Genomic DNA, 13768 nt, shown 5'->3' on the forward strand with positions numbered 1-13768 from the left:
ATTTTAAAGAGTAACTACAGCAGAAAAGAACAAACAAACAAACAAAAGATAAGAAAATCAAAGAAAAATGAAAAAATGAAGAAACCAAAACCAAACCCCTACACAACCACAAAAGGCTAATGTAGAGGTAGTCATATATTAACAAAATAAAAAGTGTGATTCTTAAAAAAAAGCCTTCTCAAAAGCTTAAATATAGTTAATAGTAATAATAAAACCAACAGTCACAGCTACAGAGGAAATAAAAAGAAGAATAAAAAATCTAGAAACAACTACAGAGCAAATCAAAATATAAGAATAATAATAAATATTTTTCTCAAATCTCAGCTCACTGAGTCACACAGTCCACCTCTACATCCCTAGAATGCCCTCCAATACTCGGCTGGTTTCTGGACCTGCTGTGGGGACAGCTCAGACTCTAGTCTGGTCTTACTCCTGATTTTTCTTGCCTCCAGTGTCTACAGCTGCCAGAGCTAGTGTGTTTTCTTTTGTGGGACCTCTCAATGTCCTTTTATATATTCCATAGACACAGAGTTTGCCTACTTGATTATGTGGATTTAATCTGAAGCTTGTACAGCTGGTAGGAAGGTTTTCAATCCTCTTCCTTAGCCACACTGCTTCTGGATTTCAACTGTGGTTTTATCTCCACATCTGCGTGTGGATCATCCGCAGGAATTTGCTCCTGAGGCTGCCCTGGAGGACTTAGGTCTGCCCCAGTGAGGTCTGGGTGTGGAGGTGGCACAGTTGCTTGGATTGCAGGGACGCTGACAGTGCCAGGTATTCAGGGGAGCTCACAGCCAAGGGACGCAGGAGATATGGTGCTATTAGGGTTTTTTTCTAGTCTCTGGCAGCTCTGCCCCAGTGAAGACTGAGCATGGATGTGGCACAGCTGCTTGGATCGTGGGGACCCTGGTGGTATCAAGTGTGCAGCAATGAGCTATGGTACTATCAGAGTCTTTTTCTAGCCTCTGGCAGCTGGCATTCAAAGGTCCTCTTTGGCTGGTCTTTCTCTGTTGCTTGGTGTGTTTAGGTACTTAAAGGACCCCCCGATTGGAGTCCTTCTCTATTGTCAGTGTGTCAGGGACTTAAAGGGCCATCTTCTTTGGGTCTTTCTATATTGGCACTGGTGTGTGGGGAGACAAAGGCTATGGTGATGACTCCACCCACTGTGCGTGACTCAGCAGTATTGCCTTGCCTCCATGGCTGCATAGTTTTCTTTTAAAGTCATTTCCCACTGCAATCTCCTCCTTCGTGTCCCCTCAGGTCGTCTCCCCGCAATCAACAACAGACCTCACCCTGGGATTTCTCTCCAACCCCTATGCTCCAGCTCCCAGCCATTGTGTGTTCCAGGGGACTTGTGTCCCTGTCCTGGGTATGTAGAGCTGTGGCAAAGATTGTCTGTGTGGTTCTCATTCCATTCTGACTGTCACAGACCTGCTGCTGCACTCTCCAGCAGCCTCAAATTCTTCTCCTCTTTCCCAAACAATTCCCCAGTGTGGGGATCTGACCCTGCTTCAGCTCCCCCACCCCTGGGTGCAGGTGCAGTCCTGCTCCTTTCCTCTCCTTCCTTTGTCCTACTGAGTTTTGCATGGGTCTGTACATTTCTTTCTGGTGGTCAGAGATTCCTTCTTGTACTCAGCTGGTGTTCTGCGAGGTCTTCTGTGTCTAAAGGTGTAATCTAAGTGCATCCGTGGAGAGAGATTTTTCTCCACATCCACCTACTCATCCACCATCTTCCTTCTACACATCTTAATTGATAATGCCATTTTTTTACCAACCCACCCCCATCATCAGACAAGAGCTGGTTATGCTTTTTTTTTCTGCAGACATTTCTTCCCTTCATCTGCGCTAAACTAAAAAGACTATCCTTCTCTCAAAATGCAGATTAAATGCTCTGTCCTCCATTGATCCTGATCTTTCCAGCCATGAGTAACTTCTCAGTCTTTGGAATTCCTATTACACTCCATCACATAATTTTAATCTTGGTATTATGGGTATTTAATTATCTTAGTTCAGTAACTAGAATATCTCACTAGAGTATCTCTTACTAGACTCCATCTTCCAAAGAGCAGAGATCAGTGCTTAGCAGAAAGTGGGCATTAAACATTTGCTTGATTAATAAATTTTAAAAATTTGTAAAAATGAATTTCTTCAAATTAAGACTCTTCCTTTATTTGATGAACAAGTGTTAACTCTGTATAAAGATTAGGGTCAAAAGCAAACCTCTGGTTTAGTAAACTTTGAAAAATATCCTCAGGCACTTGTGGTCCAGTGTTGGTGAATACCAATGTTAAGCTGGTATTTTTGCTAGCCAAATTTGCTACATATGAAACCCATTGGCCATTTGGGGATTGACAACTTTCCTACTGCTCCTTTCAAAGAAGTTCCCAAGAAAACTGGGATGGATAATCTATGTGCCATATGTGCTGTTAAAATAAAGTTGGATATGCACCCATCAAGTGGTTTCCATGAGAAACGCAAGGACTCCAGAATATGAAAAATCTTTTTAATTGTAGTACTTATGGTAGGCACTCCAAATAGAAAAATTACATTTCAAACTTTTTTATCTTAAAAAAAATAGTTTATACCACAGCTTAAATATCTTGGAGCAGAAACAATGTGGCTGTTTAAAATGTTATATAAACAAGTTTGGAAGAAGCAAAAAAAAAAGTTTCTTTTTCTTTTTCATGTTGCCTACAAAGTCTTTAAATATAGTGCTTAGCTTAAAAGAGGGACTTTTTTTTTTTTTTTTTCTTCTTGAAAATGGTGGAGACATAGGTATGGGGAGCCCTTCTCCCACAATGATTTAAAGTAAGGGAAAATGGTTAACCAAACTTGAATTCTCTCAACTGAATGGATGGGCTAAGAAGACCTTCATTTGGTATCATCCACAGGATAAACCTGGGGGTTTATTTGTCTGTTTTGAGGAAGGTGTTGTTCTTAGCTGTAACTTGTTTTGTCTCCCTTCTGAGTTGTCTGTTTCTATCTATAGCCACTTCCATTCTTTGAATTTTGTTATTTAAAATTTCTGCTTCTGTGTTCTTAAGAAAGCTAAAGAAATTTGTACTTGTCTTATGATATCCTCAAAGAAGTTGATTGGGTCTTCTTCTTCTACTTTTTAAAAGAATATTTTCCAGTATGTAAAAATTGATTGATTTTGCTTACTGTGAAGGTTACTTTTTAAAAATGTAAGTTAATTTTTTTGGTTGTGCTGGGTCTTCATTCCTGCATGGTCTTTTCTCTAGTTGTGGCGAGTGGGGGCTACTCTCTAGTTGTAGTGTGTGGGCTTCCCATTGCAATGGCTTCTCTTGTTGCAGAACACAGGCCGTGTGGTGCGTAGGCTTCTGTAGTTGCAGATCCTGGTCTCTGGAGCATAGACTCAGTAGCTGTGGCTCCTGGGCTTAGTTGTCCCAGGGCATGTGGAATTTTCCCAGGCCAGTGACTGAACCTGTGTCTCCTGCATTGGCAGGTGGATTCTTTACCACTGAGCCACCAGGGAAGCCCTATTTTTTTTTTTTTTTTTTGAATGAAAGATTCTTTAAATTCTACAGTGCTTTACAATGTTCAATTTTATGCCAAGTGGAATAAGTCAGACAGAGAAAGACAAACACTGCATGATATCATTTATATGTAGAATCTAAAAACTACGACAAACTAGTGAATAAAATCAAAAAGAAGCAGACTGACAGAGTGACTGACCAGTGGGGAGAAGGATGGGAGGGGCAATATAGGAGTAGATTTTTCAGAAAGGGTTATTAGGGGATTATATAAAATCATGTGTGTGAAACTTTTCAAGAGTGTAAAGCCCTTTTGAAAACCTTTCTCTTTAAAAAGAAAAAAAAATTAGGGCTTCCCTGATGGCTCAGTGGTAAAGAATCTGCCTGCTAATGTAGGAGGCACAGGTTCAATCCCTGGTCTGGGAAGATCCCACATGCCTTGGAGAGACTAAGCCCATGCGCCACAATTATTGAGCCTGTACTCTAGAGCCTGAGAACTGCAATTGCTGAGCCCACACACCACAACTATTGAAGCCTGAATGCTCTAGAGCCCGTGCTCTAGACAAGAGAAGCCACCACAATGAGAAGCATGAGTACTGCAACTGGAGAGCGGTCCCCACTCTTTGCAACTAGAAAAAAGCCCATGAAGCAACGAAGATCTAGCACAGCCAAAAATAAATCAATAAAATTATTTAAAAAACGTTTTAAATTTCCCATTTCCTTCAGAATTACTTTGCCAACAAAGATCTGTCTAGTCAAAATTATGGTTTGAAGAATTGATGCTTTCAAACTGTGGTGTTGGATAAGACTCTTGAGAGCCCCTAGGACTGCAAGGAGATCAAAGCAGTCAATCCTAAAGGAAATCAGTCCTGAATATTCACTGGAAGGACTGATGCTGAAGCTGAAATTCCAATCCTTTGGCCACCTGATCTGCAGAACTAACTCATTGGAAAAGACCCCGATGCTGAGAAAGATTGAAGGCAGGAGGAGAAGGGGATGATAGAGGATGAGATGGTTGAATGGCATCACCGACTCAATGGACATGAATTCAAGCAAGCTCTGGGAGCTGGACAGGTAAGCGTGGCATGCTGTAGTCCATGGGGTCGAAAAGAGTCAGACATGACTGTGTAACTGAACTGAACTGAACTTCCTGCAGAATATTTGCATTTACCAAGGAGAGGAATAGTATCAAATGAGTGCAAAGGATAATTTAAAATTTCACAATTTCTTATCTCTTTTCTTCCATTTACAATCTTTTATCGTAATTATAAATGCCAGCAAAATGACTAATGTAAGATTCACAGAGATTATAGAATGTTAGGACTTGTCTGTGTGCTTGAAAACAGAATCGTGGCTAAGAGAAAGGGATTTATTAAGAAGTATAAAGAGCTCACAGAGTCATTTGGATTGCTGAAGGAGGGTGAAGGCTGAGCATTCAGGGACAACATCCAGCATGGGGGTGCAAGGGAGCTGCTCACTCTACTGAGATTAAGGTGGTTAACCCTGAAGCCACTAAATGAGGTCCAGATGCTGCCTCCTGCACACAGCCTCTGTCATGACCTGCACCAGCAAAAGGACACTGCAGGGACTTCCCTGGTGGTCCAAGAGCTAAGACTCTGAGCTTCCAATGCAGGGGTCCTGGGTTCGATCCTTGGTCGGGGAACTAGATCCCTCATGCCCCAACGAAGACTGAAGATTCTGTCTATTGCAACTAGGGCCCAGCACAGCTAATTAAATACACAAATGACACTGCATGCTCTGCTTGTCTCCTCATAGAACTTAGTTCTGATCCGAAGTCCAGCCTGAGCATATATGGCTGGATTCTAAATCATGAGGAAAACCTGTAAGGGAGCTTAGGAAGTGTCCATTTTTAGCTTTTTCTAGCACGCAAAAGACACATTGGAGGGGAGTTGGATCAGTGTTGAGTGAGTTCAATTAGGGTTCACCATTTCAGGCAGCTTTTCTATTTTCCTTGATTTCCACCACTCCCTGAGGTGGGATGTTGAAAAACAGCAAAATGACTAGAATTTGAAAACTGGCGTATGAATCAAGTTGTGTCAAGATGCATCACAGACCTATGAGAAGAGTAATTACTTTCTCATTTCCTTATTTGCAACTTCCTTCTCAGACGGTGAAAAGTGTGTTATCTGTGTACTCAATCTATCTATCCCTCTGCACGTAGCCGCTTTCTCATCACCACTGTGACCAGCCCCCAGGACTGCTGCCCTCATCCTGCGGGACTTCTGACTCCGTCACCATCTGCTGCTCCCACTCAGGCAGTGACACACTCTGAACGTGGCTGCCACCCTGCCCTGGGGTGGCTCTTTCTATAACCCTTCTGGGCTCTGAAATCCTATGGAGGTGACTCCTGAATAAAAGCCTCCATGTGCTATTAATACTTAGGTTTCAATATATCCAGCCAGGTGCTCCCCAATCTGAAACTTTCCCTGCTCTGCTTTGGTCCAGTCCCACAGCAGGCTGCTCCCTTGTGCAGAATTCCTTTACCCACTGCTCAGGCTCGGAGAAGGGCCTGGCAACCCACTCCAGTATTCTTGCCTGGAGAATCCCAGAGACAGAGGAGCCTGGTGGGCTGCCGTCTATGGGGTCGCACAGAGTTGGACACGACTGAAGTGACTTAGCAGCAGCAGCAAGCTCTTACACTCAGCTCTGCACTGCCCCACCCTCGGCTTGTCTCCCTCATGCTTCAACATTCTGGACAGCTGGTCTTCCAGTTTAGTCTCTCTTCATGCTCTATCTGTGCTCTGACACCCTGCACTGGGGGACTTCCCTGCATGGGAGTCTGTGTGTAGGCTCCAACTGCTCCACAGTGGGCTGCCTTCCCTGAACAGAAGTCTTCTTCTCCTCACTTAGGCTCAGAAACCACACATCGGGTAGTGCCCCCTACACATGCGCGCGCACACACACACACACATGGGTAGCCTCCTCACCTGGCTGATTCTTTGACGCCTCATGCTGGGCCACTGCCCTCTCATGTGGGCATCTCCCTCATCCTTTTTGGTTCAATATTCCATGCCAGGCTGCACCTGGGGAAATTCCTCACTCTGCTTGGCCTCTGATATCCTGCCTTCGAGTACTATAGGTCCTCTCCACCAGAACACTGTTTGCTTGGCCTCGTCTAATGGCTTTTGACCTGAATTGTTCAGTAACAGAATGGAAGGGAAGTGAAAGAGGAAACAGAATCTGAAACCTGAAATATGGTGTCAGGGAAATGGAAATACAAAATGAGGCAAGTCCCAAAGGCTTATTTGTGTATACGGGGGCATGGTGACTACCATTGTTTCTCTGGAGCATAGAGTACATGAGGGGGCTTAACTTATTCGAGGTAAGATATGGAGCTAATCTGCGATGCTATTGTGGAGGGCCTTAAGTAGCTAGGAGATGGTATCTCACTGGCAATTATTACTTAGGTGATTAGCATGATTGGTTTGCACTTCAGAAAAATAAATCACCCTGAAGTGTGTAGGAGGTATGGGAAGACAGGACATTATTAGAATAATTTCACTAAGCATTGAGAAACTGGCCTGGACCAGGTCTGCTCTCCAGTGCGTGAGAAGAAAGGGTGTCATCACAGGGCATTATCACTCCAGGATGCCATTCAGAGCCTGCGTTAGTTTGCGAACCTCTGACATTTCTCATGAGATATGACTTTCATCAAACAAGCTGCCAGGTGTTTCGCTTTTTATGGATGTTCTGGATGCTGTGGTCCTCCTTCAGGATTGAGGTACTCATTCCCACAGCCGGGAGTTTTGACTGCTGGCAGCTCACATCTCCTTCTTATAAATGTCCTAAGTCAGAGGAAGCTGCCTTGCCCAAAGTTACACTTATTTTTAAAGGGGTGTCCACAGGGACACAAAACTCTGACTTCATTCAATTCAGGAGAGCTGTGAAAGGCCATTCCAGCTCCAGACTACCACTGGGGTGGGCTGAGACGGCCTCTGCAAGTGTGTTATGTTTCAGTTTTTCCTCTGACTATTTCTGCTTCTTCACTCTTCATAGGTTTTGCTTCTGAGAGCATGACCCAATATACCTCCTGCAGGAAGATCTCAGAGTCTCAGGTCTGTTTCTGGGAAACTGGATTTAAGACACACCCAGTCCCAAGCAGCTTCCCTAATAGCTCAGTTGGTAAAGAATCCGTCTGCAATGTAGGAAACCCTGGTTAGATTCCTGGGTTGGGAAGATCTGCTGGAGAATGGATAGGCTACCCACTCTGGCTTCCTTTGTGGCTCAGCTGGTAAAGAATCCTCCCACAATGCAGGAGACCTGGGTTCAATCCCTGGGTTGGGAAGATCCCCTGGAGAAGGGAAAGGCTCCCCACTCCAGTATTCTGGCCTGGAGAATTCCATGGACTGTATAGTCCATGGGGTCGCAAAGAGTTGGACATGACTGAGCAACTTTAACTTTCTTTCAATCCCAAACGCAGATGTTAGTAACCATTTTCTGCCATTGGTTGACATCCTCTGTTGTCACACACAGAGATATTAACTTAGAAGTAATCGGCACCTTCAAAAAGCATTTTGTTCACTGTCAGGAACTAGTTCAGACGTTGGGGAAATCTAGCTCTTTAGTGACTGTACTGATAAAAGTTTGAATAAACTCTGTCATCTATAGGTACTTATTGTCTTCCTGTGAATCATGGTAGTTATATAATGAATCACTCTACAGGTACTGTGAATATGAATCACTTCCGTTGTGGTACTTTATTGTACATGTCATACAAAGTTATCAACTTGTAAATAATATAGATTATATGACTTTTTACACATAAAGGATACATTCATTTCTATTTTCCTGTGTTTATTATTGTAGCTTATTTGTCTCTTCTGTTTATTCTTTGCTGGTGTCAGAGGAGACAGAAATAAATTAATGATAGGATATTGCAAAGATGAACTCCTGAAAGCATAAGTTATATGCTTAGAATATTACCAGATACCTAGTGGGTATTGATAAATACTTGTTAAATAAAAATTAGTAAATAAATAAATAAAATTTAACATAAAATCCTTAGGAGCTCTGTGGGTGTAAGAGATGGGACGTGACCAAAGGCCTAGTGGATACTTTTAATCAGGTGTCAATGTCAAGCTACTCTAAGTGCCTTAAACTGAGTTTAAAATGTTCTTGGATTTATTAGTATGTTTTACAATAAGGTAATAAATTCTAATGTTGAACTAGAACTTCAGTTTGATACAAAGAAAAACTTTCAAAGAGTAAGGGCTTATATGGATTATGAAGCAAACTACTTCAGCAGAAATGCAGATAATTTGATCAAAAAGAAATATTTTAGATTTATTTATCTAAATCATTCAGTTGAAGTGTCCCCCCTCTGCTAAAAATCTGCATTTCTTATCTCATTTTTGATTTAAAATAGAAAGTTAGGGTCTTCCCTGGTGGTCCAGTGGCTAAGACTCTGTGCTCCCAATGCAAAGGGCCTGGGTTCAACCCCCTATTGGTGAACTAGATCCCACAAGCTCTAACACCTGAAGAACCAAAATAAAAATAATAAATTAAAAAAAATAAAAGAGTTAAACAGTGTGCCAGAATGTTTGTAATGGTGAAGTGAAGTGAAGTGAAGTCACTCAGTTGTGTCCGACTCTTTGCGACCCTATGGACTGTATCCTCTGTCCATGGGATTTTCCAGGCAATAGTCTTGGAGTGGATTGCCATTTTCTTCTCCAGGGGATCTTCCCAACCCAGGGATCAAACCTGGGTCTCCCGCATTGTAGACAGATGCTTTACTGTCTGAGCCACCAGGGAAGTCCGTTTGTAATGGTACAGAAGTCAATTTGAAGCTCTACCTGGCTAGTATCCAGCTGACATAAGGCCTGAGTCCTCTCTCCCCAGAGTGGGGGAAGAGAAAGTTTTACTGTTGTGACCTCTCCTACTTCATGGCTTGTTGAGATTCCTGTCTGCCCTCGCTGTCACCTTCCCTCATTATTTTTTGGAAATAGTGTGACTAACAGCCCTCTTTAGGGACCACCCCAGTGTCTGCCCCAGTTTCAGCACTGAAAGTTGCATGTCCCTGGACACTCTTCAGTCTGGGACAAATTGGGACAGTTGGTTGCCCCAGCAAATTAATGACCTTCCCACTCATTTATATTAGATGAAAATGATTCGATTAATTATTGGCCTGTGCTAGATGAAGCCACATCCTTGCTGAAATGATAAAAATTTCAGAACTGGGCTGGATTAATTACCCAAGTAAATCAACAAGGATTAATCTTTCCTTCTTTATCAGGAAAGAAGAACTGAATGAGAGAAGTCTAGGAGGGCCTAGGAATTTGGAGGAAGAACGAGTTTTAATTCCAAAGTACTTTGCTTTAGTTTGTTCCTAGCACAAGATGGATCCTTAAACTAGTTTGTGGAGTCCCAGAAATTGAACAGAAATGGGTCAAGGAACCTGGGGAAAAGAAGCCAATGTATGTGAATTTAAAATACTTCATCATGAGGATAGAGTGCATGAGACACATATTTCCTTAACTTCTGTCATCTTCTAACTTGAAAGCAATGGTTATTGCTTTTTGGCAATGCCCCCCAACCCCGATTTTATTCAGTCATGTACTAATATGATATTCATTGCTAAAGGTATATGGTATCTCAGATTCTATCTTGATTAAAATGAAAGTTGAAAATGGAGATCAGTTTTGACCAACAGTAAATGATAAAAACCTTTAACAAGCTGTTAATATAAGTTTCCTGAAAGTCAACCTGTGTCAATTCTGCTATGGGAAGTCAAAGAGATGAATGTATCCATTACAACCCCATGGACTGTAGCCCACCAGGCTCTTCTACCCATTGAATTCACTAGACAAGGATACTGGCATGGGTTGCTATTCCCTTCTCCAGGGGATCTTCCTGACCCAGGGATTGAACCCAGGTCTCCTGCATTGCAGGCAGATTCTTTAGAGTCTGAGCCATGGAATTTCCAGTGTATCCACAACAGGGCCTAAATCTGAAATGAGAGGTGGCAGCATATTCCTGGAGGCCTTATGGCTGCTGCAGAATCAGAATTTCAGAAACTTAAGAGAAGATGAGACCAAGGAGCACAGAATTGGGATGCTGATAATATAGCCATCCCTCTCATTGGACAATTTTTTTTCCCCTGGAGCTCACTTACTTGAAAACAATGGAGGATTTGTATTTCTTTCTAACAAAAGTGTTATCTTCTACTCAATCAGCCACTTGGCCCATCTATACCTGCCTTACCCTATCAGGTAAGAAGTGGTAGGTCCAGTGGATGATAGTGGAATTTCCATCTCTAAGTGGCAGACATTTCTGAACTGGGGATCCATGTATTTACCGAAATTCTTACCTGTTTCTACCTTTATGTTCAGACACTACAGAGGTGCTGGTCCAAGGTACCATTTTATTGTGCCCTGGTACTGCACTAGTCTGCTAACTGGTTTTCTTGCTTGAATTCTTTCTGTCTCCAAATTCATTGTATCATATCAGCTATAATGATCTATAAAAAACATAGATCATAACAATTGATCCCCTTCCCCACCCCTAGAACTCCTTTAATGGGCTTTAGTCGCACAATATAAAATATTTGAATTCTTTACCACAGTTTATGAAGCACATATACTAGCTAGCCCCTGTCTGGCTCTCTTCCTCTTTCTCATAAAACTCCAGTTACACTGTTTTTCTTTCTGTTTCTTGAATGTGCTAAGCTAATACTTCTGGAAAGTTGCAGTCACTGGAAATGTTTCCTCCTCTAGCTCTTGGAATGGCTACCTTCTTTGTTAGTCATTTAGTTGGTCTTTCTCTATCATATGACCGTATTTTAAATCTCTGTGAGTTACCTTCTATATGGACATTACTTATATATTTCTGCCTGTTTTTCCTCCTCATCCAGACTGCAAGCTTCATGGAAACTGGGGCTTGTCATCTTATTCTGAGCTTTAACTCTAGGTCCTAGAACAGTGCCAGGCATATTGTCGTTGTTTTAGGTGCTAAGTTGTGTCCCACTCTTCTGCAACCCCATGGACTTATAGCCTGCCAGGCTTCTCTGTCCATGGGATTTCCCAGGCAAGAATACTGAAGTGGGCTGCTATTTCCTTCTCCAGGGGTCTTCCTGACCCAGGGACTGAACTGAGTTTCTTGCATGGGCAGGCAGATTCTTTACCTAAAGTAGATACTAAGGTGATGGATTTCTGTCTTCAAACAGCTTGCAAATCTGGTTGTAGTCAAAGACAATGTAAACGAAAAGTTAAATATGCACCACAACTATTCAAATTGCTGAGACAACATGTAATGTAGTACTATATGAACTTTTTATCATAAAGCCTTGACTTAATTCAAATGAAGAGGAGGCGACACTAATTGTTACCTCAATCACTGGTGTGTATACCAGTGGGATTCCCTGGTGGCTCAGTGGTAAAGAATCCGCCTGCCAATACTGAAAACTCAGGAGAGGAGGGTTCAATCCAGGGTGGGGAAGATCCCCTGGAGGAGGAAATGGCAACCCACTCCAGTATTGTTGTCTGGGAAATCCCATGGACAGAGGAGCCTGAGGTGGTACAGTTCATGGGGTCACAGAGTCGGACACGACTGAGCGACTAACATACCGGTCAGATGGTTAGGCTCTAAAAGCCAGTTTCCACCGGGGGAAGGCAGGTTGCGGTGAGGGCAGAGAGGAGAGGTTGAGTGCAGAATGGGTAAGCAGAGAATCCAAAATGCGTGCAAACTCTCGCTCCTGTTCAAGTTTGGTCCGAGATGAAGTTCTTAACTATCTGGAGCTTGAGATGAATGTCAGTGGGATGCAATGTTTTGAGGTACCACTGTTCACTCCTGAAGAGTTTCCCACCCTTACTCCCCCCAACCCCCCACACAGAGAAGTTTCTAGTCTGTGAGATGAAACAATGAAGTAGGTTCATTTAAAAAAAAAAAAAAAAAGAGGAAGTTGCCTTCTTTAGATACCGGAGCAGCAAGTGCGCTTGTGATAATGGGGGTGAGGCAGAGAGAGGGGGTCATGCCCTTTCTCGAGACCGCTACACTTCAGTCTCCCAACTCGCCACGGGCTGCTCTGCACAGCTGCTGCAACAGGCCGAGCCTGCAGGGTACAGGAAGGGGGGTTGTTTAGTTTCTAGAGGACATCTGTTTTTCTAAACTACTTCTCTCCTTTCCAAAAGCTGGCAAGCCTTAGTCATCTCGGCTCGGCACGAACCCACAAGTGTGCGTGTGTGGCTCGGCTCAGGCCCCGCCCTCGGGCGCACACTGCCACCGCGGAGACCCGGCCGGATTGCGGTTCTGGCCTTGGCTGCGAGTGGCTTCTCCGGAGCCGCCCGGCCTCCTCCCCTAAAGAGGACCGCCCGGCCGCCGCGCGGTGCCAGAGCCGAGTACGAGGAAGAAAAGTTTGCAGTGCCCGGCGGAGGCGGGGAACCCGAACCGAGTGATCCTCCGTTTTCAAGTGTACGCGGCGGCGGCCGCGTCCCGGGCGGCCCTCCTGGAGGACCCGAGCTCCGTAGCGGAGGCTGGAGGCTGGAGGCTGGACGCTCGACCCAAGGCGGCGGAGGAACTTCTCCTGCGAGCAGTCGCCGCGGGCCCCGGTCATCTGCAGGAACTCTCCGGAATCGGGAGGGGGAGGGCCGGATCGCTCTTCCACGGGGATTCGTCAAGAGTTCCGGCGGCAGCTGCGGCGGCGGCGGAGTCTCCCTTTGTCCTCCTAGGACCTCCCTCCTTCCCTGTCTCCCTCCCTCTGTCAGTCGGTGGGTCCCGCTGACCCAGGCGCCGGCGCCCTAAGGGACTCGCTATCCCCCCCACCTCAGGGTGCGTCCCTGGTCACTCCCACCACCCTAGCGTCGCCCCCGAGTGGAGCCTAGCCGAGCCGAGGAGGGCTGCGAGCAGGAGGGAGCCGCAGACCCCCGGCCGCAGGATGGTGGCGGGGCTCTCCCCGGCCCGCTGTCCCGGGCGCTGGCTGGTCCCCGGGCTGTGGCTGCTCGCTCTCAGCGGTCCCGGGGGGCTGCTGAGCGCCCAGGAGCAGCCCTCCTGCCACGGAGCCTTTGATCTCTACTTCGTCTTAGACAAGTGAGTGCGGGAAAAGGGATCCAGGGTCTCCTGGGGAGAGTGGCCCTGGGTGGTGAGCTGTGGTGGGGGGAGGCTGAGATGTCTGTGCGACCTGGGGAGGGGTGAGGGGTAACTCCGGTGATGGGCGCCCCGTTGCTATCTCTGTCCGAAAGGCGAGCGCTTTCGGATCTGTGCGGGCTGCGGGGTAATAGAAGGAGCCCCGAGCTGCTAGGCTCTCTAGGGAGATGGGCAGT

At 45.0% G+C, this 13768-nt stretch overlaps 1 protein-coding gene across 1 annotated transcript in view; it reads left to right on the plus strand.

The window, feature by feature from the left end:
- The first annotated feature begins 12494 nt into the window (after positions 1-12494).
- Positions 12495-13768, plus strand: part of ANTXR2 (ANTXR cell adhesion molecule 2) — a 171562-nt gene continuing 170288 nt past the window's right edge. Inside the window, exon 1 of the mRNA XM_006048760.4 lies at positions 12495-13535. Within this exon, the coding sequence (XP_006048822.2) occupies positions 13384-13535 (152 nt within the window). The 5' untranslated portion in view covers positions 12495-13383. The remainder of the gene's footprint in view (positions 13536-13768) is intronic.

This window comes from Bubalus bubalis, chromosome 7, assembly GCF_019923935.1.
Source record: "Bubalus bubalis isolate 160015118507 breed Murrah chromosome 7, NDDB_SH_1, whole genome shotgun sequence".
In the NCBI taxonomy this organism is placed as follows: domain Eukaryota; kingdom Metazoa; phylum Chordata; class Mammalia; order Artiodactyla; family Bovidae; genus Bubalus; species Bubalus bubalis.